We start from the raw sequence: 25,483 nt of genomic DNA, 5'->3' as shown, positions 1-25,483 counted from the left end.
ATGGGAACCCGAGCCTTTTTCCACCACAGAGAGGAGGAGCAGAAGGAGGAGAGGAAACAGAGCTTGGAAATGACCTCCACAACCAGGAAAAAAAGGTTTAAAACCAGGTAAGTCCCAGAGTCAGGGATAGGCTGAGTCCATCAGGTGCACACAGGGCTTTCCACACATTCATGGATTTGTAGAATTCTGAGTTGGTGCAATGATGGAACATTATCTGGATTCTTTTCCATGAACCTGGCCCTGGAAGTGAGGAAGAGGAGACCTTCAGCCCTTCAGACTTATCGATAGCAGCTGCCCTTGCCTTGACCTCTGAAACAGCAAAGTAAGTCAGGAATTATTATTGTAACTCCAATATAACCATTGTGGGCAACATCACAGCTCTGTGGCAGGGTCACAGCTCCCAATTTATTCTGTTGAAAGCAAAAAGAGCAGGTTCAACCCAGAGGTTCTTCCTTTAAAAACACCAGGCCTCAACTAAAATGCAGGAAATTAAATGATGCTGCCATGTGATAATGAGGAACATTGCCCTGCTTACATGTAGGGGTGTGAGAGAAACCAGATTTTAAAGGAATGAATGGAAAATACTGACAGATTAATTAATGAATAGTAACAGATGGGACTCTCCCTCTTTCCCAGAAAATCTTAGCCTCTCTTTGATCCTTTTCCCAGCTTCCTCCCCAGGATTAGAAGGGGCCAAACAGTGGGTCCCCATGGAAGTTTGATCTCTTCTGGGAGTGCTGGTTCCTGTGGGGGATAATTCCCTGGCATTCCTACCCACACTCCATCAGCTGGTGTTTCTGTCCTTACCACTCCTGATTTAACCAAAAAGTGTGCTACCAACAACAAAAAACACCCCTAAAAAAAGAGAAAAAACGTTTTATCCTGACTTCTGTCGGCTTTTATCATCATGTAGTTCCAGGGAGTACAATCTAAGAAGGGAAGCTGAGCTCCTGGAGCTGGAACAGAGGGGGCAGAAGAGGATTTGTTTTGGGAATGACATGGAGAAGATGGAAGAGGAGCTCCTGAGGATCTGCAGGCAGCTCCGAGTGAGGGCTGACCGCAAGGGCCTGCGCAGGAAGGTCAGAGCAGACACCTCTGCTGGCACCAGCTGCCAGCAGGGCTAAAACTGTGATCCTACACCAAAGCAGGTGTTAGGACAACCCCAAAATCCCTCCAACTGAAGGCCTTGCACCCCTGCCACTGAAACATTACCACAGGTCCCTCGTGTCAGAGAATTTGTGTAAGAGTGTGGTTGTGTTCACGGGTCCCAGGATGAGGGAAGAGATGAATCTGACTCCATCTTTCTTAGAATGCTGATTTATTATATTATGATATTATATTATATTTAAAATGCTATACTAAAAGAATAGAAGAAAGGATTTCATCAGATGGCGAGGAGAGGAAAGGAATGGAATGGAATGGAGTGGAATAGAATGGAGTGGAATGGAATGGAATGGAATGGAATGGATAATAAAAACTCGTGACAGACAGAGAGTCTGACACAGCTGGACCATGACTGGTCATCAAGTAAAAACAACTCACATGAGACCAACCAAAGACGCACCTGTTGGTAAACAACCTCCAGACCACATTCCAAGGCAATCAGATAGTTATTATTTACATTTCTTTTCTGAGGCTTCTCAGAAGAAAATCCTAGCACAGAAAATGTGAGAGTGGCATAAGAGCACCCCGTTTGCAGTGCCCTTACCGTGTGTCCCTGCACAGGCTCTGCAGAAGGCCTGCCTGCAGAAGGAGCTGCTGGAGCTGCGCGCGGGGCGGGCGCCCCTGCTCTGGATCCCGCTGCGGGCACACGCCGTCTGGGAGAGCATGGATGTCACCCTGGCATGCACCACCCTGGGCGTCCCTGTGCCACAGGCCACCTGGTATGGCACTGCCAGCACGGCCACGGGCGCGGGCACACGGCAGTGACCGCCCTGTCCTGCCACGAGGAGGGAGGGAGGGAGGGAGAGCTGCAGAGGTGACAGAAAACACCTCAGTGTCCAGAGGGGTTGGACCAGCAGGGACATGGGGGCCTGGAGGCAGTGACAGTCCCGTGGGATCCTCCTGGGACAGGGCTGATGCTCATGGAGGTTTCCCTGGACAGTCCCGTGGGATCCTCCTGGGACAGGGCTGATGCTCATGGAGCTTTCCCTGGACAGTCCCGTGGGATCCTTCTGGGACAGGGCTGATGCTCATGGAGCTTTCCCTGGACAGTCCCATGGGATCCTCCTGGGACAGGGCTGATGCTCATGGAGCTTTCCCTGGACAGTCCCGTTGGATCCTTCTGGGACAGGGCTGATGCTCATGGAGCTTTCCCTGGACAGTCCCATGGGATCCTCCTGGGACAGGGCTGATGCTCATGGAGCTTTCCCTGTTTCCTTTGCTTTTCCTGCAGGCAGAATTGGGATTTAAGTCTCAAAAAGCAGAACTTCCTTTCAGCACTAAATCACCACAAACAAGCCCCAACAAGGCTTGGCTGCCTTGGACACCATGAGAGTTTCAGCATTAAACTGCTGCTGCTTCTACACTTTGTAAAATACAACACAACTGTCACTTACTCCCTTTGCATATTAACCAACCTCAGGGGGAGAATGTTATGGACTGGACCTGAGTGCAGCACACTCCATAAATACCAGAAATAAATGAAAGACCATCTCAAAAGCCCAATTTGCAAAGTGTATTTCAATCAGTTTGAAGTGATTGGCCATTCCTCCTCTGGAAGGTTTAAGTGTGCAAACATTTGCATTACTAATGACTCGTGGGCAGCAGCTCTGCATGTCCTGTGTCCTTCCAGAACGACCTCTGTGAATCATTCAGAGAGCAAAGAGAATCTGAGCCTCCCACACATCCCCGGGAACACAAGGAAGAGACATCTGTGAACTCACTCACAGGAGCTGCAGGGCAGGGGATGTGAAGCCAAGGCTGAGCAGCCACACAGGAGCATGGAGGGGTCTGGGTTTCACTGCCAGACTGGTTGGGATTGAAAAGGGAGATCTGTAAAAGAGGGAATTTGTTGTGGTAGGAATTGTGTCTCCTCCTCTTTCCTGTGGTGGTTGATGTGGGTCCTTCCCTAACAGCACGTTTCCTTCTTTTCCACCAGGTATAAAAATGGAATCCCCATCGATCCCCGCCGAGCCCCAGCAGGAAAATACAAGATCAAAAATAAATTTGGGATGCTGACCCTGCACATCAGCAGGTAATGGCTGTGCCCTTGGCTGAGCTGCCTTTTCAGCTGAGTGAGACCTGCTCGCCCTAAATTCCCAGTCTGTGTATGATAAACAAACCAAGTAATTCTTCTGGAATCTGACCTTGCCTGCCTTTAGGCTGTTGTGTTTGAGCTAAACCTTTGCCAATCTCCACAGCAGTTCACAAGGTTTAAAAAAATCTATGAAAAATAAACCAAAACCAAACAAAAGTTAATGGCTTAATTTACCTCTGCTCTTCTTTTTTAGATATCAGCACCATTTTTTCCTTCAGGCTAAGGAATGCACACTAAGCACTTCATGAGCAGACAAAAAAATGTGATTTGGGATGGATCAGTGTAATCAGAACAACATTAGTTGTGATCTATGAATTATCAGTGACAGACAAATACAAATCTTCAGTGCAATCAAGTGTTCCACAGGCCTTTTGCTTCTTCAGTACTTAAAATGGTTTCTTTCTGGGTCTCTAGAGAAATAATTGACTACAAAGTACCAGAAATCCTTGGAATTGAAAGGAAAAGCAGCTTCTGGATGAAAAGCAAACACCTCTGGGATTAAAGGGGAACCCCTTTGAATTTGTCCTGTGAAATATGAAGAAGGGGAATTTTTTATTTATTTTTTTTTTCAGATGCTCCATGGAAGATTCAGCTGAGTACAGTGTGGAGGTAAAGAATCAGTATGGTGAAGCTTATTCTTTTGCTACAGTGCTTGTCAGGAGTAAGTACAAATATTCCTTTGGGTTTCAACTTTCCAATACTGCAGGGTCTTCCAAATATTTTCATTATTTGATAGGCACACACAGCCACTCTGGAAAAGGATAGAACAGCTTCTCTTCCTTAAGTCACTCCTGGGCCCAGCCAAAGGTTTTCCTTTCAGATTCCATATGGACACAGCTGTCCTTTCACTGGGATAAAATTGTACTAAATTTAGGTGCTTATTTCTTCTGGACTGCTAGGAAACAGCCCCACAGTGGAACTCAACATGCTCTCAGAGAGTCTGCTAAAGATAAGCCAGAAATGGTTCCCCAAGAACTGTGGTTTTCAGTGGGACCTCTCAGTGCATTATTGCAGGGAATGCCACGTTTTTCCCTGAAATCAGTAAATACTGATTTTCCTCTTGAATTTGTGCTGTTCTTAAAATAACTGGCACAGACTCCACAGATACACACTGTGCACAGCCAAAGGCAGACGTGGGGAAGGAAGTAAATAAACCACCAGCACTCAAAAAGGGAAATAATCTCAAGCTTTAGGAAATATGCAGAGCAGTCTCACAGGATCACAGTTTAGCTGTTCACATTTCATCTATTTATATCTAAATTACAATTTTGTAATACAAAGCATGGACAGAAGAGACTTACAGGGCTGAAGACAATTACACTCTTTAGTGGGACTGACAGAGCCCTCTGCCATGGGTGCTGTTATTACTTTCACATGCCATATTTTGATCTGAATCCTGTCTGGGATGCAGATCCCTGAAGGACACTGTGACTCCAGGATTGTAAAAGCAGTGGATTATCACACCTTTCAGGTCCTTTAATTAAAGAGTGCCAAAATTCAGCACAACTGGAAGTATGCAGCAGGCATATTCTAAAAGGACAGATACACCAGCCCAGAAAACCTTCATTTGCATCCTTCCCAGATTCCCAAATTCCCCCTACCCTAATGCAGGCAGACAGGAAAAGTTACCAGGAGGTTCTCACAGTGTGGCCACAACAGGAGCTGCCCTTTGCCACAAAGCAGCAGCCTGAAGGAAAAATTCCATCCAATAATAACTGGCTCCTCTCAATTCCCTGGGGGATCTTTAGGATCAGAGCAGGATGAGGATGGAACAGGGGCTGTGGGCCTGGCTGGGACAGCTCTCCTCACCTCTGAGTAGGCCTGTTAACCTGTCCCTCACCAGGGACTGCAAAGCACTGCAGACACTGCTCCTCCCCCAGAGCCATCCCAGTAACCCGAGTCTTCCTTCTGCAATCTGTATTTACTGCTCTGAAAATAGAGATTACAGCCAGGCCTTAATCCTGCCTCCCCTGGAAACATTCCTGGTGCCCAGGCAGGCCATGGCATCTCCTGCCCTGGCCCTGGCTGCCTGCAAAGGCCTCGATGCCAGGGGAGGGTCCCTGGGATCCACTCTCACTTCCCCTGAGACATCACTGAGGGTCTCACAGGGCTGTTTCATCTCCAGGGCTTTGTATTTCCCTCCTCACACTCACTCCTCATTTTTTGGTCTGCTACTGCCAAACTTCACCACTGGAAGCACAGGCTTTATTTTATGAGCATTGGTTGCAACTTGAGAGAAAAGTACCTCAGTTTCATCCTGAGTGCATCAGTTGTTGGGTTTCAGCTCCAAATGATTTCACGTTGGGCTGTGATGCCAAGAGGCCAGAGCAGGTGGAGGAGCTGTGACACTGCAGAGAATCCAGCAACAGCTGATTTGGGGACATCCTGCCCTGAGCTCCAGGAGCTGCCTCTGTCTCAGCACAAACATCGTTTTCTTTGGTTAAATCCTGAAGTCCCAGTCACTGGTAGTTTCCAAGAATCCCACACCATCCTCTGGGAATGCTGTTAAAACCCAGGGGGTTGCTTTTATTCAAATCTTTATTTCATTTGGCTTTACCTTGCCTGCTTGAAAAGGCAGAAGCCAAAGTGACAAAGCCCTCTTAGCTCTGAATAACCGTGTGCACATGAGCATTTGGAGCAGGATTGCTTCCCCTGGACAGTCATGGGAACAATTTCCTCTGCAGCCACATCCCCAGAGGCTCGTGAAGGGCATCAGCTGTCAAATGAATTGAACTTTTAGCCCATAGTGACACTTTAAAGGTTCAAATCAAGGGCTGGCTTGAGGGAAAAACAGTTTGCTGAGCATCACTGGGTGTTATTAAGTTAATAAGAAAAACACTCCATGAGATTTGCTAAATGTGTTTTCCTCTTCTCTTACAGAATATTATGGAAAGAAATCAGGATTTGATTCAGAAATATACAAAAGTGAGTAAATCATTGATGTTATTGTTAATTATTTTTATAGCCTGATGCAATTTGATTCTTTTTTCCCTGAGAGCTTTTCCTGTCAGCCTGACTGCACATGCAAAGTGTGCAAGGCTCACACTAAATATATGACAATAAAAATACTACAGGAGGAAGGCTCTGGAAGGTTCTTTATCATGCTGACTTTCATTCCACAGGATCCCTTCTGGCCAGAGAGGCAGATTTTGCTTTTCCACTGAAACCCTTATTTGCAAGAGAAAAGGAGCCTTTCACCCTCTCCTGCTACTTCTCCTCTGATTTACTGGACCACCAACGAGGCATCACCTGGTTCAGAGATGGTTTGTAGGCAACAGCTGAGTTTATGTGCATTTACCTCTGGGGATGTCCCACTGGAATTCACAGCTGTGACTGAATGTACACAGAAAAAAAACCCAAAATCATTAAAATCCAGGATTCCTGAGCTGTTCTCAGCTCTGCTCAAGCTACAGATGTTACTATTTAATGTTTGTCTTCTCCCTGTTTGTAAAGGATGATACCATTGAAATGTTTTGGAGGTATATTTATGACATTCCTCTTCATAAAAATATTTGAAGACCCTTAGTTTAAAAAGCCTGTGGTTCTCCAGTCAGAAAAACTTCTGGATACTCTATGTTGTTCTGCTTGAGTCTTTCTGTGGATCAGAGTCCACGGCTGAAATCTGGAGGCACAAAAATAATCCAGAAATGTCTTAGAGATCCCTCATCTCATTCTGTGCTTTCTGAGGCATGTGGAAATAAGTACTGCCACTCCTAACCAGGCAAATCCAGGTGAATTTCCCTTTCCCTTCTCCTGCTCCACAGGGGAGCTGCTGCAGGACTCAGAAGGTCAGGAGCTGAGGTCCCAGGAGCGTGAGGCCTCTCTGACAGTGCTGTGTGCTCACAAGGAGGACGAGGGCTTCTACACCGTCCGTGTCCCCTCGCTGCATGGATACAAGGAGCAGACCACCTATGTGTTTGTTAGAGGTACCTGCAGATCTCCTTTCCTAAGACCCTGGCATAAAGGAATTCCCTCCCCTCACACACAAGGAAACAGCTCCTAATTTTGTGTGTGGATACAATTACCACAATGACCAAATCTTATTTTCGCTGGTGATTTCAGTGTTAGAAAATTGTGTTACTGGGAGAGGCCCTTAGGTTCCTAAAATTAAGTTACTCAGTGAAAATTCTGGAAGAGAAAAGAATAGAACCTACCCACCCTGAGCTGGTGTTTTGCAGATGCTGCAGCACTCACAGCTGGTGCCCCAGGATCCCCCCTCAATGTGAGATGCCACGATGTGAACAAAGACTGCCTGATCCTTTCCTGGGTACCACCCAGTGATGATGGAGGAAGCCCCATCCTGGGATACCTCATTGAAAGGTCTGTAAGGCATCATCCTGGAGCTAAGAAACCCTATTTTACGTGGCAATAGAACAAAGGAGGCCTGTGGGCTGTGTGTCCTTGCAGGTGTGTGGCTGGCTCAGAGGAGTGGCTGCAGTGCAGTGCCCAGCCTGTGAAGGGCTGCAGGTGCCCAGTGCTGGGCCTGGCTGAGGGACAGACGTACCAGTTCCGGGTCAAGGCTGTCAACAAGGCTGGCACCAGCCACCCTTCAAGGGCCAGTGACCCTGTCACCACCCACGACCCCAGCAGGGACAAGAGAGTGACAGGTGGGTACCAAAGCCAGGACAATCTGCTCCCTCGGGACCACGGGAGGCTGCAGGAATAACTGAGTGCAGATTGTCCAGATCCTCCCCATTCCCAAAAATGTCTTTGCTGAGCCCATCTTGGGAGCATTCTGAACAGAAAAAGCTCAGAGTACCATTGTTTGTGACATAAAATGTCTATAACTGTGCACAGAACCAACGAGCCAGTCCTGGGTTCTGTCTTTCTCCCCAAGCTCCTCCTGTGGGTGGGTAACTCTGCCCTGTTTGTCATTGCAGTGATTCCATACGACCAGGGCAGGACCATAGAAATATCCAAGGATGACCTGGAGGGTGAGTTCAAATTTCCTCAAATTGTTTGTCTCCTTCTTTATATTGAAGAATCTTAATTTATAGTGGGAGAACAGAATCCATTAAAAAAGAATTTTTATTTTCCTGCCACATGATCGCTGAAGCCTTTTCTGCCTTCCCATAGGACACATTAAAATTCCCTTGCCACCCACCAATGTTCATGCAAGTGAGGTCAGAGAAGATTATGTGGCTTTGGCCTGGGATGAACCAGATCCACGAGGCAGAGAGCCACTGAATTATTATGTGGAAAAGGTAAGAAAATAATACCACACAGGAGGGGAGCTGCAGAGAAGAACCATTTCTTTTTCAGGTGGGCCATGGCACAGGTGAGGCCATTCCCAGTTAGGAACTGGGGAGATCCAGCCTCAAACCCAGCTGGTTCAGCCTCCTCCAGCCCCACAGATCCCCTGAGCCATGGCCCTGACTCTCAAGGACTAATGACTAACAAGGAATGGACAAGGAATTTTAATACCACAGGCACAATTCTGACAGGAAGAACTGTTCCAGCCCTGAAAGGTGGAAAAGCTGTGAAGAACTGCACAATACCTCACTGTCCTGTCCCCACTAATCACTCTGTTGGTTAATTAGTATCTTCTGCCAATCTCCTTTCATGCATCCTTACATCTAACCTCCTGTAGCAAAGGGGCCCTCTGCTGCCAAGGGTGAAAACTGGGTACACCCACAAGAAATACATAATTTATGGCTTGGTTTGTGTTTTGTTTGGAGCTTTTCAAATTCCTTTCCTACAAAGCGCAGCTTTTTTATTGGTCAGGAGGGTTTTGTGCTCACTTTCAGAGTTGTGAATCATCACATTTTTCATTGCAGTCGCTCGTAGGCAGCAACTCCTGGCAAATGGTGAACCTGGAGACGCCAGTGAACTCCCCAAGATTTGCACTCTTCGGTCTGGAGAAGGGGAAATCCTTCCGGTTCCGCGTGCGCTCCGTGAACAAGTTTGGGATCAGCGAGCCCTCGGTGCCCAGCGCGCCCGTCACCGCCGGGGCACAGCCCGGTAACCCCTGCCCTGCTGTGCCCTGCACTAACCCTGGCCACAGGGGATGCCAGGAATCAGGGGGATCCCCTGCCCACGCTCCCCTCTGAACTGCACGGTCTATGGTTACACAGCAGTACTTTGATATAAGGAAATCTCTTGAAGCCCTAAATCCTTCTTTAATTGGTTTGCAGTTGGTGAGGGCAGTGTTAATCTGAGCAAGCAGTGAGCAGGGAATTACATTTAATAAAATAGGAACAGTTGAAGCCTGTGTTTAATCTAAGGATGCTTCCAGCATGGTGTGAGGGAGGTGACAGCGTGGACGGAATGACAGGAGGCTGCAGCAGCCTGGGCTGGGGGGCTCAGCCAGGACAGCAGCCTCTGCAGGGCTGCTCTGAGTTGTTTTCTCCCTGGACTGAGCTGGCAGAAGGAGGACCACAGGCCCACGTTGGTGTTTCTCTTCTGCAGAGGGATGAGCACTGACTCTTTATTTGTGTATTGTCCCACACTGAAACTGCTCCTCAGTGTTCACTCATAGATGGAAATGCAGAGTGAAGCAGGTCCCAGTTCAGGGACAATCAAAAGACGAGCTTTGTTTCTCCTCTGCTTCAGAAGAGGTTGTGTGGGGTATCTGCAGACATCAGTGGGAGAGGAAGAAGTCATCTGGCAAACCCAAGCACAAAGCCAGATCCTGTAGAGTGGGCCCCTGTCTGTGGCATTTTGCTCTAATTCCACTGAATCCCAGCATGGTTTGGGTTGGAAGGGACCTCAAAGCTCATCCATAGGCAGGGACCTTCCACCCTCCCAGGCTGCTCCAGCCCCATCCAACCTGGCCTTGGGCACTTCCAGGCATGGGGCAGCCACAGCTTCCCTGGGCAACAATTTGAAAATGATGCTCTGGAAAAGGGTGAATAGATCAAACAGGCCAACTCATTTCTAATAGTTTGGGCTTTTTTAAATTATAGCTTTTAACCCTCACTACTTTTGTCTTTGTTGTTTGTTTGTTTCTTCCCTTTTTCAGCTCCTCCCCCTCCACCATCTCAGGTTTTGGCCTTCAGAGACACCAAGACATCTGTTGTTGTGCAGTGGGACAAGCCCAAGGATGGCCTGGAGCCCCTTGGCTATTACATCTACTGCCGGGAGACGGGCACGGAGGAATGGCAAACAGTCAATAACAAGCCAGTGACAGGCAACGAGTGAGTGCAGCTCCTCTGCTCTGCTCAGGGATGCCAGGGGCCCAACCTGCATTCTTCTGTTTCTGCCTGGAGTCGTGTTTCAGTTAAAAAAAGAACTTCCTTCAGTCCCCACGCACAGGCTGGCAGGCACACCAACACCAGGGCCTCTCGGAGGGGTCAGGATTGCTCCAAGGCTGTGTGCTCTCCACGGGCTGGGCTGTACAGCCCCACTGAGCCTGGGGCACCAGCACAACCACATTCCATGGGTTTGCCTGTTTTCCACTAGAGTAAGTCGGTGTCAATCACATGCAGAATTTACAGTCACTCTCCAGCTGTGGGGGTCACATGTCAAGCAGAAAAGGTCCATTAAAAAGTCCTGTTTATCTCCCTGCCCATGGTAATTCCTCTCCATCTGATCCATACCCACTGTGAGTTATCTGGAGCCATTTCATGTGACACATTAATTTGTAATGACAAACAATGATTTTGCAAGAACTAAGCCTTATTAAGTTGTGTTGCTGTCTGTTCTAGCACCGTTTACCTGTGCATAGGCAAACACAAACATATTAATTTGCTCTCCCAGATTTACTGTTCCTGGGCTGCAGCCTGGAAAAGAATATGTGTTCTGTGTGAAATCTGTCAGTGATGCAGGACTGAGTGAGAGCTCACCAGAAACAGATCCCATCGTTGTGAGGGCAGCAATCGGTGAGTAGTGACCAAATGAAACCCCTCCAGCCCCATCTGTCAGGCACAGCCACCACTGCCTGCTATGGTGACAGTGTCTGAGGAACAAAACAAAAGGGAACTCATCTTCTTGTACCCTGAAGCTTCTGCCGTCAATTACACTTGCCAAGCGTGGACAGAGTTAATTAATTAGCATTTTGGCCTAGCAGTATGTTACATTTGTGGTGTTAATTTGGCTCTGGGTACAAGTGACCATTTTAAGTGCTCAGTTATTAGATGTCTGGAAACCAACATTGGGAATTTCCCAGGGAAATCAGAAAATCCTACAGCCACACCATCCAGGACCTAACCCTGCATGTTCCCCGTTTTATCAACCCACTGCTCCCATCTTTTCTGCCACACAAACCATAAAGCACCAGGCAAGGGACCTCCTGAGACACATCCAAGGCTTTTGCTGTGACTCCCAGTGAACACTGTGCCGACACTGCTGTTCTGTCTGTCCCTCTGTGCCCAGCCTGTCCCTCTGCCCCTCGTGACTTTGTGCTGCTGCACTGTGGCAAGACTGAGATGACCATTGGCTGGAAAGCCCCGAAGCACAAAGGAGGAACAAAGATCCTGGGATATTTCCTGGACCAGCACGACCACTCTGAGCCCGACTGGCACGAAGTCAACACTCGGCCGATCCCTCGGCGCGTTTGCACGGTATCCATTTGGGGCACAGCTGGCAACAGCTGCCCCAAGGGTGAGCTGGGCTTTTTCTGCTTCTTCAGTGTCCTGCTGAACTGACCACGTCTGCCCTTCTGCACCCCAAGGTCAGCAGCCTGCAGGAGGGGCACCTGTACGAGTTCCGTGCCCGTGCCATGAACAGGGCTGGAGTTGGGGAAGTGTCCGAGCCCAGTGACTTGTTCAGATGTGAGGAATGGACAATGCCAGAGCCAGGTATCCCTCACGTAAAACCATCCAGGAAAATGTCACCAGCTTGTTATCACCTCACTCTTCCAAGGGGTTTCTACCATAGAAATGGTTGCTTCCAGGACAGAAAAGCACAAAACACTTCCAGGGCTGTTCTGATGCAGGGTGTTATTCCTGCATTACACAGATAGAGGTATTTTTAATAATATTGTTTCCAGAGAATGAAGGATCAGGATCTAAACTCTAAATCCTCTTTTCTTTACACCACAGCAAATACCATTAAAGCAGCTGGTTATGCTATTTCATAAACCTACCCCTAATTACCACAGAAACCATCCCCTACAGACCCACTACTCAACTGCTACCCTAAACTCTGCTCTCTGATCCCAACCCAACTGCGGTTTTCCCTGTTCCCTTTGTGCCAGGCCCTCCTTACGATGTCAGGTGCACTGAGGTGAGGGACTCCTCCCTGCAGCTGCACTGGGAAGCTCCTCTGTACCTGGGGGCAGGACCAGTCACAGGCTATTTCATAGACCTGTGTGAAGAAGGCTCAGAAGAGTGGAAACAGATAAACAAGCAGCCCACAGCCACCACCCACATGAAGGTCTGTAGCTGCTCTTAGTGTCCCAGTGCTGCTTGTCCTAGTCTGACATTAATTGCTGGCTGTGTTTCCTGCAGGTTTCAGACCTGGAAACAGGGAAGTGCTACATTTTCCGAGTACGAGCACTGAACAAGGCTGGAGTTGGACCCCCTTCACTCCCCTCAGACCCTGTGGTGGCTAAAACCAAACCTGGTATGAAGCTAAAAGCCATGAGACTGGGCCAGTCTGTAAATAAATGTATGATTTGGGTGGAAATCAGCATCAGCTAGTTGTTTCACAGCAAGAAACACCTTCAGTAAAACAAAGATGAACAAATCAAGCTACCCAAATTAATTAGCTCTGACTGTGCTCTGTGTGGTTTGGTTCTGGGGGTTGTTTTTGAGTTAGATGTGCAGAAGCTCAACCCTGATCTCCTTTGGTAAGGAATGTTTTGCGGGTTTTTCGCTCATCCAGGTACAAATGAAATTGAACTAGGAGTGGATGAAGAGGGTTTCATTTACATGGCCTTTGAAGCTCCTGAAAAGAATGACTCCTCTGAATTTATCTGGTCAAAGGACTATGAGGGACCTCCAGATCCTGACCGAGTCCAGATTGAAGAGAAAGGCAATAGGTGAGTATCTAATGCACACTGGTGAGTAAAGAACACATTAAACACCAAGAAAAACCTGAAGCCAGATGTTTTCCTGTCCTTTCCCTGATTCCCAGCCCTGGAGTCCATGAAATAGACTGATCAGTGCAATCTGGGGAGCAGCTGCCATCTTATTCCCAAAATCTTTACCTTGCTCCTCAGTGGCATTTATAAATTCCAATGATTTCTACATTTCCTGTTCCGGGTATATCAAATTCTGTTACAGGAGAGATCATTTCTGAGGAAAATATATATTTTTTGCTATTATTCTTTTTACTTCTAGATCAAAACTGATACTGAAAGAGCCCTCAGAAAAGGACCTGGGTGTGTATTCAGTGGAGGTCACGGATGTAGATGATGATATCTCTGCCAGCTGCACTTTAACAAAAGAAGGTAAAAACTGATAATTGCCAACAACAAAAAACTAGTGTGCCCTCATTTTCTAATCTTAGATGTTTAGAGGAAAGCTTCTTGCAGAAGAATAGTAAGTGACTAATGTCACTTAATGGTATCACTAAAAAGATGTTTCCCATTCCTTGAAGGCCCAAGGGCAGTTTCTTTTACAGTCCCCTAAGGAAAGATTCCGTGCTTCTGCAAAGTCATTTTTCCACTGCAGTTCAGATTTCACATTTGGCTACACTGTCACAGTGATTTATAACTTCTTTAGCACGCTCCCAATGCTTTATTCAGACATAACCAACAATTCCCTTCACCACCTTCTCTAGTCCTCCCCATTATTGAATGTTTTATCTTCTCTTTGACATAAATTATCAACAAATTAAATTAAATTGATACAATTAATTTGTTTTGGCTGAGAGTTGACTTTTAATTCTCTGCATTTCAGATCTGGACAAGTTATTGAAACGTAGCCACGAAATCAGGAACCCACGTAAGTTGAAGCAGCAAAGAGCCTCGAGCAGGGGGCCAGCCTGGGAAAAGGGAAGGCAGCAGAGCTCTGCTTTGGCTGGGCCAAACCCTGCGGTGTGCCTGTGATTCCCCTGGTGGTTCTCTCTGTTGCCAGTGATCAAGCTGATATCTGGCTGGAACATCGATGTTCTGGAGAAAGGGGAAGTGAGGCTGTGGCTGGAGGTGGAGAAGCTGTCCCCAGGTGCTGAGCTGCACCTGATCTTCAATGACAAGGAGCTCACCAGTACCCCGGTAGGTTTTATTCTGCATTTCATCTTGACTTGCTTCCCCACTGCTGAACATGGCACATTCCCAGTTTTCTGAATTCCCATTGGATATTTTGATGGGGATTTTGAACTGAATACAGGCAAATCTCATGAATTCTAAGAGCAGATGGAAGTGATTTATTTCTCAGTCCAAAGCACTGGAAATAACCCCTTGTGTTACAGCACCCTCCAACCTCCTCAAACATCCACAAAAATGTTCAGGCCTCCTCCTTGTCCTCCCATATCAAATTAATATTAGAACATTTAAAAAATACTTGGAATGAGAGGACCAGAGGGGAGAACAGTTGAGAATGAAGCACAAATATAAATCATGGGCTGTCAGCTCAGTGCAGAGCAGCAATGCCCAGATGACAACCAGGACCCCCAGAACAAAGGACAGGTCGAGGCCAGAGCAGTTCAGAGCTGTCAGTGCCCTGTTGGGGGGGTTAAATCAACATGTAACAAGTTTATCCAAGGCTTTATCTCTTCTAAAATCTGTCTCCTCTCCACTGGAGAGCTGACAGGGATCTGCACAATTTATCAGGCTGGTTGGAAGGACAATATTTGCTCAGAGCAAACAGGGCAGTGAGGCAGAATGATGATGTTTGTGTTTAGGTACCTGGCACTCTCAGGTGCAGGAGCTCAGTGGTACCTGCACCTCAGCAAGAGAGGGAAATATTCCTCATCCTGGCCAAATATGGAACTACACATCAGAGATTGTAACAATTCCAGGCCACTGAAAATCACAGATATTCTGGTTCAGCTCTGTAATACCCATGAAGGAAGCATGTTTTGGGTTAGGTGGTTTTACAGAACTTTCTCTCTGCTGGAAGCAATTCTACCATTCCTACACACATAAATAACAGATGAATCCCACAGCCTGGCACAGCACAGTGCTCTGCCTTCCTCATCCTGTAAAAAGAGAAGAGTTTATAAGGAAACAGGTACAAAACAACTGTGCCAGGAGCAGTTCCAACGTGGAACTCTCTTCAGTTTATCCCATGTGCTTTGTTTTACACAGACACACAAAATCAACTTTGTCAAAGAGAAAGGCCTCGTGGAACTGATAATCCAGGATTTCTGTGCTGATGACAAAGGGATGTACACAGCCCAGCTCAAAGATGGGAAAGCCAAAGGTCAATTCACCCTTGCTCTCATAGATGAATGTAAGTGAAATTCAGGATCAAATATAGACTGCCATGCTCAGTGGAAACATTGTGAGGAACTTAAGGCCCCAAAGTATTTCCAACAGTTCTAATGGCACACTGGGAATGGGGAGAGCAAATTTTAGCCCAGATTTAAAGTGCAGGAATCATTTAAGAAATGATCTGAATCTCTCTTTATCATAAATTAAAGCTTTTAGTTTTATAAATAGGTGTTTGATGATAAAAGCAGTCTGCTGAAGTGGAATGCTTAGTTCTTCCTTCCAAATGTTTTACATTTTAGCTTGCAGTGAACTGTGCCTTGGCAGCAGAGTGGAGAGTGTGTAGTCATTTATCAGGGCAGGATCAGGCTGGAAATTCAGTGTATTTAGCAGCTGGTTCACTGCACTAAAGGTAATAAAGTGTCAACTACACTCCAGGACAAGGAGGAAATATCTCTATTGTAGAGGAAATGTCCAATCATGGGGGGTTGTTGACTTTGTCCTTTGCTGTTCCACAGCTTTTGCTAAAGTGGCAGAAGAAGCTGAAGCAAAACGGAGACAATGGAAGAAAAAGCAGGGTAAGGTCAGCCAAAGGTTAAGGACTGGTCAGAATGAGGCCAGGATGGCAAAACCCAAGTGAATTTATTTCACTTCAGCATCTTTTTAAACACATTAGTTAAGCTGATTAAGACGCTAGGATAAGACTCCTTGTTTTCAGATACTTTGCCCTGCCCTTAAAAATCAAAATAATGAACTAGTTTTAGCCAAGCTAGGCAGATTTATCAGTGGAGATCTTCTGCATCAGTGCTGTGGCACTGAACACTTTCAAACTCTGACAATTGTCCAACCTGAATATACATTCTGTAATTAAGATTCACTTGTAAAAAACAGGATTTCTAGCTAAGTTTGTAAAGATCCATGCATTCCACTTTCACCTCCCACCTTATGTTGATGAAGAAAGAAGTTTATAAAACAATTTCATTGGAAAAATATTACAACTGGAAAGGTGATTCCCTCCTGGTGAGGATAAAAATATTCACTTGTTAGTGACAGTGACACCACGTTGTAAATCCAGTCTCCTTCTCGGCTTCAGAGCTGCCCAGTGTGGGATGAAAGGATCTAAAGTAATTTATTTCAGTTTCCCCTCCCTGTTCCCTGGAAACTCGGGAATTCCCAGGTGCACTGCGGGAATCCAGCACTAGATGGAAGCATTCCCGCAGGAAACACGGCAAAGGCACCACGAGAGAGATTTCATTCCTTTTCCAGGTCCACATTTCATAGAGAACCTGACATGGAAAGTTTTGGAGAGCTGTGAAGTGCTCCTCACCTGCAAGGTAACAGAATTCCTTCAGCATTGAATTTTAGGTGCGATTTTCAGAGGACATGAGCAGTGCTTGTGCAAATGCTTTGCTGCAGTGGCAGTAAGGAGATGGTTTCTTTTGGGCAGAAATTTTAACAAAGAAGGGATATTCTCAGATTCTGGAGTAATGTAAGTGATGATTCATATTAGGACATCCAAGAATTAAGAAATCAAATGGATTTTGACTTCTAAATGTTGACTTCAAACAGGCAACAAACCTGAGGAAGGACACCAACTTCCAGTGGTTCTTCAATCACAAGGCACGAGCTGGTGGAGTGTTTGATCCACAGACTGGGATGGGAACTCTGCAGATCCCAAAGGTGAAACATCAAACAGCTCAGAGGTCCACAGGAAAATGGCAAAAAAATGGGGGCTGATCTTATTCATATTCCACGTGGGTTTGGGGTATTGCCCATGAGTGAAAGAAACGCTGAGAAAAGCAAAAGAAGAAACTTTTCATGGTACAGTCAGGTTCTGAATCTGAGTTCCACTGGAGTTCATGGCAGGGGTTTGGAACTAAACAATCTTTAAGGTCCCTTCCAACCCAAACCAGGCTGTGATTTGAAGATCCTAAGAAGAAATAAGATGTTTTTAACAGTGGGTGGCTGTTCAAAGTTTAACACATCCTGAGAGGCTGAAAAGAGCCGGTTTCACACAGGGACTGAGGCAAAAGCTGAGCTACTGATCCCCCAAAACCAACAGCTTCTGAACCCCTCTGTCCTTTCACAGGAAGTTTTGGGGCAAATTGACCCTTTTTTCCTCCTCATTTCTGCTCAGTTCAACCAAATTCATTGGGAAGGAAGAAGGAAATCTCAGCTTTTTCCCCTTTTCCAAATCCTGCCCTGTTTCAGTGACATGGGAAATTTCTCTGGGAGGGGTGTTGTTTGTTTTGGGGCTTGTTTGGGTTATTTTAATCAATATTACACATGCACACACTATTTGGTAGGTAACCAAGGCAGATGAGGGCCTGTACAAAGCAGTGGTTTCAGATAACCGAGGAGAGGACTCCACCCAGCTGGACCTCACAAAAGGAGGTAGGAGAACCTTGGATCACACAGTAAGACACATTCACACCTCTGCCCTGAGTTCATTTTGGATTTAAAACCAAATATCCTCTCTTTCTATGAAACCTACATGTCCTATGTGCTTTTATAGGCATTAAAACACACACTAAAAAGTTACTGGCTAAATTTAAAGAGTTTCCTGCTCTACATGCTGATGTCATTTGCACCTGCAGTCATTTCTCAAGCCAGGACTGCATCATAAATTCTGCCAAGCCCCACAGATAAAAGCTCAGGGATGTTTCAGTCACTTCAACCTAGAATCAATCAGAAGGTTCTGCTGCCAAGATTAAATGCTGCCCCGACATCTGGAATCCATCACTTAAACCTGGTACATAAATCTCCTGTCTGGGAGGCACATGGTGAGTGGGAAGGAAGATAGGAGCATCTAAATTTAGTAAGAAATGCCCAGCATCTGAAAACAAATGAATCAGAGGCAAAAACTCCATTTCCAGTGAGCTCTGCCACAGAAAAAGACAGCAAATAACCCGTGGATATAAAACATCCTAACCACAGTGAAATTAACTGGCAGATTGGATGTGGTTTGCTATGATTTGTATTTATAGACACTTCAATCTTTGTCTTTCAGCCTTTGAGGAGCTTCTGAAGGAGCTGTGCAGGATCAGTGGTATGTCAGCTCTCAGCACTGCAGCACAGGGGAGAGCTGGGGTGGCACAGCTGTCCCTGGGTGTGGAACGAGCACAGCACCACCCCTCCCTGCTGCTTTGGCTGGGATTTTGTTCTGGAACAGGTAAATCTGGGCATTCCTCCTCAATTTCAGTCTTTCCCTTACACCACCAGCTCTTTCTGCCACTCCTCTGAAAATCCAGCCTACTGAGGAAGGCATCAAAATCTACACAGATGTCAAGTACTACACAGACTACATGAAAACCACCTGGTACCACAAGTAAGTCCCAAAAAAGTATTTGCAAAGCTTCTGGAGCACTGTTCCTTGTAACTGTTTATCCAAAATTAAACATTTGGGCCTGAGCCCGTAAATTTTTCAGGCAACTGTGGATTTGTCTGAGTGAGGGCTGAAATCCACAATTCACTCCCATCCTGGAACATGTCTGGGAATTCCAGAATGGAAAGTCATGTTATTTTTATCTAGCATTGCAGAAATATTTATAAGTGATCATCTTTCCTAGAATAATAATGATGCTGCACTTATGATACTGCTCAGTTACAGCCTCCTTGGTTACAGACAGAATTTTTTCAAACACTTTATTTTTATTACTTCATCTTTTCCTAAACCACTCTCTTCCCCCACTCTGAATAAAAAATATTCCCAAAATTACAAAATTCTTCCCAAACACTGACGAATTTAGCCTCATAATGTCTTCCTAAATAGAGAGCTGGTGTTTTATTAGATACCACCTACACGTGCAGATAAGGAGGTGAACTTTTAATAACATTCAAGGGCTAAATACTTACAAATATTCAACATCTAAATGGGATTTAATCCTTTAAATAAGAACTAGGAGGTCTTTTGTAGTTTATGAAGCTTTGGCAAACTGCCTCAAAGTACAGCCCCATGGGATTTCCCCTCTCCTTGAAATAAATCCTGACTCCCACTAGAAAAAAGTGATTTCTCCAGCTCTGCTAAATATGACTGAAATGACATCACTTGCTTACTCAGGGAGAAACAGCTGGAAAGCCGTGACAGGATGAGAGCTGGGAGCACCATGAACCAGATCTGGCTGCACATCCTGGAGCCCAAGGAGGCTGATAAGGGCAAATACACCCTGGAGATATTCGATGGGAACAGCTCCCACAAACTGTCAACAGACCTGTCTGGGCAAGGTGAGCTGAGTCACTCCTCAGCTGCTTTCCAGGAGCCCTTCAAACCTGGGCAGGGACTCCTCTCTCCCTTCTGGAGCTGGAGCTGATTTCCATGTGGAATCCATGTGGAATTGTGCTAAGGAGGACAGGGAAGAGCCCACAGAAGCACGAGCAGAGGGGAAGTGTGCAGGAGAAAGGATTGAAACCTTTAGGGAGCCTTGGCACTGCTGGGGAAAGGATGGGAAGGGGGCAGCTGCTCCTGGGATGTGCCCAATTCCTCCACTGGACAACAGAGCTCACAGGTGGCATCTTGGAGAACAGAACTTCCAGGTTTATAAAGGCTTTTCCAAACTGTTGGGAGGTATTTTTCTCCTCTGAACTTCTCTTTGGGAAGAGAGAACTCAGTCCCACTTATTTCAGCAGTACACAGAGCTGTGATTCCTTAAGGCAGGGACAGATACCATTTAGAGAATAATTACATTTATCCATGTAATCCCAGCACTGGTAACAATAACATAATGCTAAATCCACTGAGTCAAACAAAAACAAAAGGCAACTTTCCCTAAAACCTTTCATTCTTGCAGCTTTCGAAGATGCCCTGGCTGAGCACAGGAGGCTAAAGTAAGTTCCTGCCTAAATATATTCACAGCTAAATCTGTTTTGAGTCTCACACTCTAAATTGTTAATATAATGGCTAACAAACAAAACCACAATTATTTTCTCTCCCTTTCAGGGAAGCAGCAATAGCAGAGAAGCGTAAGTAAACGAATCTCTTCCCTTCAGTGAAACAAAGCCAAGTTTGCTGATAAGAAAAACTAAAAGGTTCTATTTGTTCATTCCCAGGTCGTGCCAGAGTCGTTCAAGGTCTGCCAGATGTTGCCACCATCATGGAGGACAAGGTAATATTGAGTAACTCCATTAACTGGTCCTTGCACAGACACAGAAGGCTCGCTGATGGGGAGGAAAGGTCCTTGTTTTACCCTCCTGTGCGCTGCCAGCAGCTTTTCTGAGCTGCTGCACTGCCACAGGTGGGAAGTGGTGCCCTCCTGGGTCATCTCCACAGACAGATCTTTCTCCCATTTCACAGGATTGGACTCTGAAGGCCTCTAGATGTTGGGCCTGATTTTCCCATCAGCCCAACTCCCTGCTTTCATTTCTGATTCACATTCCCCTCTACTCAGGCAGAACAAAACCCCTGCAAAGTAACTGCAAGCTCACCAGTGCCTGTTTCAGTGCCACCTGACAGCACAGGAAGCTATAAAAAGACAGTGAGACAAATATGAGTCAGGCCCAGTGAATTCAGGCAGGTTAATCCTGATTGTACTGGAGGATATCAGGAAAAGGAATATCAGATATCAGTGTTGGAATGTCACCGAATGGAAATGTGAGAACTGATTTTTATTGTTCTTAATTTAAAAGAGGTGTGGATGTGGCACTTGGGGACAAGGTTCAGTGGTGGCCTTGGCAGGGCTGGGTTAAGAGTTGGCCTCAATTTTAAAGGTTTTTTTCCAACCTAAATGATGCTATGATTCTATGAACTGAATTTCCCTGTACATTTACAGCTCCATAATCAATTTCTGTTCTCTGTTTCACCACAGACCCTGTGCTTAACTTGTTGTGTGTCTGGAGACCCCTACCCAGAGATCACCTGGTTCAAAAACGAGAAGGTCATCGTGTTTAAGGACAGATACAAGATGGATGTGAAGGGCTCAGTGGTCACAATCACCATAGAGAGAGTCTGCAATGAAGACACAGGAAAATACAGCATCTATGTCAAGAATAAATATGGGTCTGAAATAGGGCAGGTCACTATCAGTGTCTATAAACACGGGGAGATCCCAGTAGGAACAGAGCAGGAAGTCCCAGCTGGGATTACCATAAAAAAGCCTAAATGAACTAATTGTCTCCTTGAGTTTGAGAGGAATTTAACTCCTTGAGATGCCTTTTGGTGTCTCTGTGTTTATTTTAGCAATATTTCAGTGTTTTGGCAGTTGTTAGAGAACAATTCTGGGGTGTGTGTGTGTGTGTGTGTGCTCACACGTATGTACACTGCATGTTCACCTTCCAGACAGACTCTGCCCTGGTAAATCTGTGTGGGAAATACCAGAGGATCCACACGTGAGGCTTTCAGTGGAGGGTTTTTGTATTAAATCACTATATGTAAGATTTTCTTGTAGCCTGTGTGTGTGTCATTAAACTCAAACCCTTGGTGACATCTCAGCACTGCTTTGAGTACATCCATGATGAAATCACTCCACCTGTGGGTGCATGGGAAGTCAGGACATGCTCCACACATAAAAATGACCCTGCAAATCAGGAATTCTCACAGGTAAATGTAATTACAAATGTGGCTCTTTCTGTGTGAACCTTCTTTAAAATTACCTACTAAAAAAAGGGTGGTGAACTGGTAGGAAAAAGCTGAGCATTGGGTTTCTATTTAAATAGAATGAAAAGTTAACTTAGAGAGGTCACCCACCCCTGGGATACAGGCTCTGTTTGAATTAAGCAATCTAATTGCAAGACACATCTAATGAAAGTCTTCCAAAATCAACAGTCAGGCTTGCACAGACAGCAGGGAACATCACTCAAGGGCTGGAGTGAGTGAAGAATTCCTTGTGCAGTTGGTGAGAAGGGAAAAGAACACATCCTATTTGCTTCCTCCATTCACTCTCCAAGCAATGTTCCATCTTTTATCTTCTATTAAAATCAAAAGTAAAAAGAAACTGAATTTAATTCAATTCAGTTAGATGCACATCACTGACATCTGCTGGATAAAGTCACCACTCATGTCCCACTCCAACATGATTGTTTTTTCCTCAAGCAATGGGAGGCCCATAATTTTGAAAGAAATAGAATGATTTTATTCCTTCTTTATCCACTATTTAAGGTCCAAGTGAACAGCAGAGAACATTGTTGTAATTAGGAAGTTCCTGCTGTACAATACCAATCAACTATAAGTTTATCTGAAGAGTTCTACTCAAGACACAGAAAATGTGTTAAACACAGACGTTGTGGACAAAAAGCAAACAAATGAAGCTGCACTGCAACACTTTCCAACAAGGATGGACAATCACCCGAGGTCAGTAACCCACAACAAACACAGCATCCCAACCCTCAAGGTGAGAGCAGCATGAACGAGAGGTTATGACCATTAAGAACAAATAATTCACTAATGATTGCTGTTTCCCAGTTAATAATTAGCCCTCTGACAATTTGGGCTGGCCTCTGTGGTTCCATAAATAGCATCCCCGTGGGCAGGGGGAGCCCTCGCTGTGTCCCACGATGGCGTTTGCTGGCACCTGGCAGATCTACGCTCAGGAGAACCTCGAGCCCTTCCTCAAGGCTCTGGGTAAGTGCCTGCTCCCTGCTCAAATCACTGGCACCACAGCTCTTACTGCTGCATTTCCATGGGTTCTGTCCTTTTCTTTCTGTGACAAACTGCCCTGCTTGGTTAAATCTGTTTGAGCTAATTTGGATGTGAAAAGAAGCTGACAGTTGTATAAATTGATGGAGAAAGGTTACAGATAACCCCCAAACCCCTGTCTTAATGCTGGATGAGCTCCTAAAGAAAGAAGAGTTGTTGTGTTGATTACTTGTAATTTATAAACACATATAACTAAAAACAAGCCATCAATGACTTATTCAGCCTCCCAATTATTGGTAGAGAAGCCTCTTCTGCAGCAGAAATGCTGTCAGTAATCTGTGAGTAACTAACACGTGTGAAAAGTGGTCAGTAACCTGTCAGTGTGATAAATGTCAGTAATCTCTGAGTGATTATCAGGTCTAATCTGTGAGGATTAGGAGGTGCTACACCAATAAATATGCACTTACCTTTGCCAACAAAGCATTCCCGTTGGGGTTTTTAAGAGTAAATACGAGATATTCAGCAGACTAAGATCCAGTTCCAGTTGAAAAGCCTGGTGTGACAGCGTGACAGAACCAATCCCTCTCCTGGTGACAATGACACCTTCACATCATGCCAGGGACACCCCAAAAAGGGAGTCTGAGGTATTCCCAATGTCCCAGCTCTGACTGGACAGATAATCCCCCAACTCCCATCCCCTGGGAAAATAAAGTAATGCACACGTGGTTCTTTTCATGGAGCATCATCACCCCATGGCCAGCCCTTAGGAAAAGAAACTGTATAATCTGACACATCACCAAATATCATACCAAAACCTAACCAGACTAGAAGGAATGGAGCAAAAAACCCATAGAGAAGAGAAGAATCCAAAACAGGATTGTCTTTTAATTTGAACATCACCTTCCAGTACTGGTTTGGATCTTTTGTGCCTTTGTTGGAGAAAAGAATTTGCTATTTTCGTAACAAAAATCCTGTTTTTCCTATTTTTGCAGGGTTGCCAGATGACACCATCAAAATGGCCAAAGATATTAAGCCTGTTGTTGAAATACAACAAAAAGGCAACGACTTTGTTGTGACATCCAAAACACCCAACAAATCTGTAACCAACTCGTTTACCATCGGCAAAGAGGCTGACATCACCACCATGGATGGCAGGAAACTAAAGGTAAAGCATTCCAAGAATAGGATATCTTTATTTATCCCTAAACCTCAGTTTGTGTGTGAGTGGAATTTGTTTGTACCATTTCCATTTGCAAATATTTCTATCACTTTAACAAACAGAAATGTTCCTAAACTCCTATTCAAATGCTGTGCTCTCCAGTTTAAATTAACAGCTGTCATTATGAAGTATCAGTGTAATTTCTTTCCTATTTATTAGTCCTCTACTTACTGGAATTGAATTCCAAAATCTAATTTTTTTAAAGCGTTTTTTAAATGTTCCAACAGTGCACTGTGAACTTGGTCAACGGGAAGCTGGTGTGCAAATCAGATAAATTCTCTCACGAGCAGGAAGTTAAAGGAAATGAAATGGTGGAGGTAAGTGAAAATAGGTGAAAATAAAGGCACTGGCAGAAAAATGATGAAGGCAAAAATGTTGATTAGCTCATAGTGTCTACAAAGTCCCTGTGGACAAAGACTGCTCCAAGGAGCACAACCAACTCCAACTTTTCCTTCATGTAAATGTTGTACATATATTTACAGGCAGGTGCTGTGATTGTATTTTCTTGTGGACTAGGATGGATTTATGCATGAATTACAGACACTTCTGCCACTTAGCTATAAAAATGTGTATTTGTCTCCCACAGACTATAACATACGGTGGAGTAACGCTTGTCAGAAGAGGCAAGAAAGTCTGAAGACAGATCCCCACCTCTGTGACACCTTTACATACCTGAAATAAAGTGCACTTTCCACAAGGTGTGATCTCTGTTTTATCTGAACAACAGTACAGGAAATCATGATGATTTCTGCTCTCCTTTCTCACAGCACCTCCCCTTGTTACAGGACTGTGTTTTCCCCCCTGTCCTCAGAGTGACAGAAATTTGCCTCCCAGACAACCCAACCTGGACATAAATCACACTGCTCCAGTTCACCACAATAATCCTTGGGAGCAGCCAAAAGCTACAGAAATGCTCCTTGATTTCTTACCCACAGACTGAACACACTCAGCTTTAGTTTTGCTGAAGGTTAGTCTTTAACCAAAGCCCGTTCTCTATGACCTGGCCAACAGGGAACAATCAGGCATTTGTTGAGCTGATCTGAACCACATGGCCCAGCAACAGAAACAGCAATATTTTAAAAGCTGTGAAGCACTCACCAGTCATTAACAATAGGGATGGCTGTTCTTAAACTGAATTACACAGAAGGACAAATAAGAGGCACTACAAGAGCAAAGAGAATT

The 25,483-nt window shown here is 45.3% G+C and overlaps 2 protein-coding genes across 3 annotated transcripts; both read left to right on the top strand.

Annotated features, from left to right (window-relative positions):
* Window positions 1-21,841, top strand: MYOM3 (myomesin 3). 2 transcript variants are annotated; one of them, XM_041460860.1, is made up of 36 exons: window positions 1-107; window positions 248-322; window positions 920-1,079; window positions 1,726-1,883; window positions 3,101-3,196; window positions 3,832-3,920; window positions 6,140-6,184; window positions 6,382-6,522; window positions 7,024-7,185; window positions 7,438-7,579; window positions 7,667-7,866; window positions 8,140-8,193; window positions 8,336-8,463; window positions 9,037-9,220; window positions 10,221-10,395; window positions 10,958-11,079; window positions 11,573-11,760; window positions 11,871-11,997; window positions 12,396-12,574; window positions 12,649-12,763; window positions 13,025-13,181; window positions 13,483-13,592; window positions 14,044-14,088; window positions 14,221-14,357; window positions 15,393-15,537; window positions 16,034-16,093; window positions 16,782-16,849; window positions 17,085-17,195; window positions 17,822-17,909; window positions 18,526-18,564; window positions 18,738-18,843; window positions 19,576-19,739; window positions 20,303-20,339; window positions 20,452-20,474; window positions 20,562-20,617; window positions 21,317-21,841. In XM_041460860.1, exons 1-36 carry the CDS (start codon window positions 1-3, stop codon window positions 21,611-21,613), a joined length of 4,290 nt encoding a protein of 1,429 aa, XP_041316794.1. In that variant the 3' UTR covers window positions 21,614-21,841. The 2 variants fall into 2 exon arrangements, with proteins under 2 accessions (XP_041316794.1, XP_041316793.1); XM_041460859.1 differs by having other exon boundaries at window positions 914-1,079.
* Window positions 21,842-22,990: 1,149 nt separating this feature from the next.
* LOC121349982 (fatty acid-binding protein, liver) lies at window positions 22,991-24,998 on the top strand. The gene is made up of 4 exons (XM_041460893.1): window positions 22,991-23,067; window positions 24,075-24,247; window positions 24,529-24,618; window positions 24,888-24,998. Exons 1-4 carry the CDS (start codon window positions 23,001-23,003, stop codon window positions 24,936-24,938), a joined length of 381 nt encoding a protein of 126 aa, XP_041316827.1. The 5' UTR covers window positions 22,991-23,000; the 3' UTR covers window positions 24,939-24,998.
* The last annotated feature ends 485 nt before the right edge of the window (window positions 24,999-25,483 follow it).

This window comes from Pyrgilauda ruficollis, unplaced genomic scaffold (genome assembly GCF_017590135.1).
Source record: "Pyrgilauda ruficollis isolate IOZ18807 unplaced genomic scaffold, ASM1759013v1 scaffold149, whole genome shotgun sequence".
NCBI classification, from domain to species: domain Eukaryota; kingdom Metazoa; phylum Chordata; class Aves; order Passeriformes; family Passeridae; genus Pyrgilauda; species Pyrgilauda ruficollis.
The sequence above is the reverse complement of the archived record's forward strand: the minus strand, read 5'-3'. Positions and strand labels throughout refer to the sequence as shown.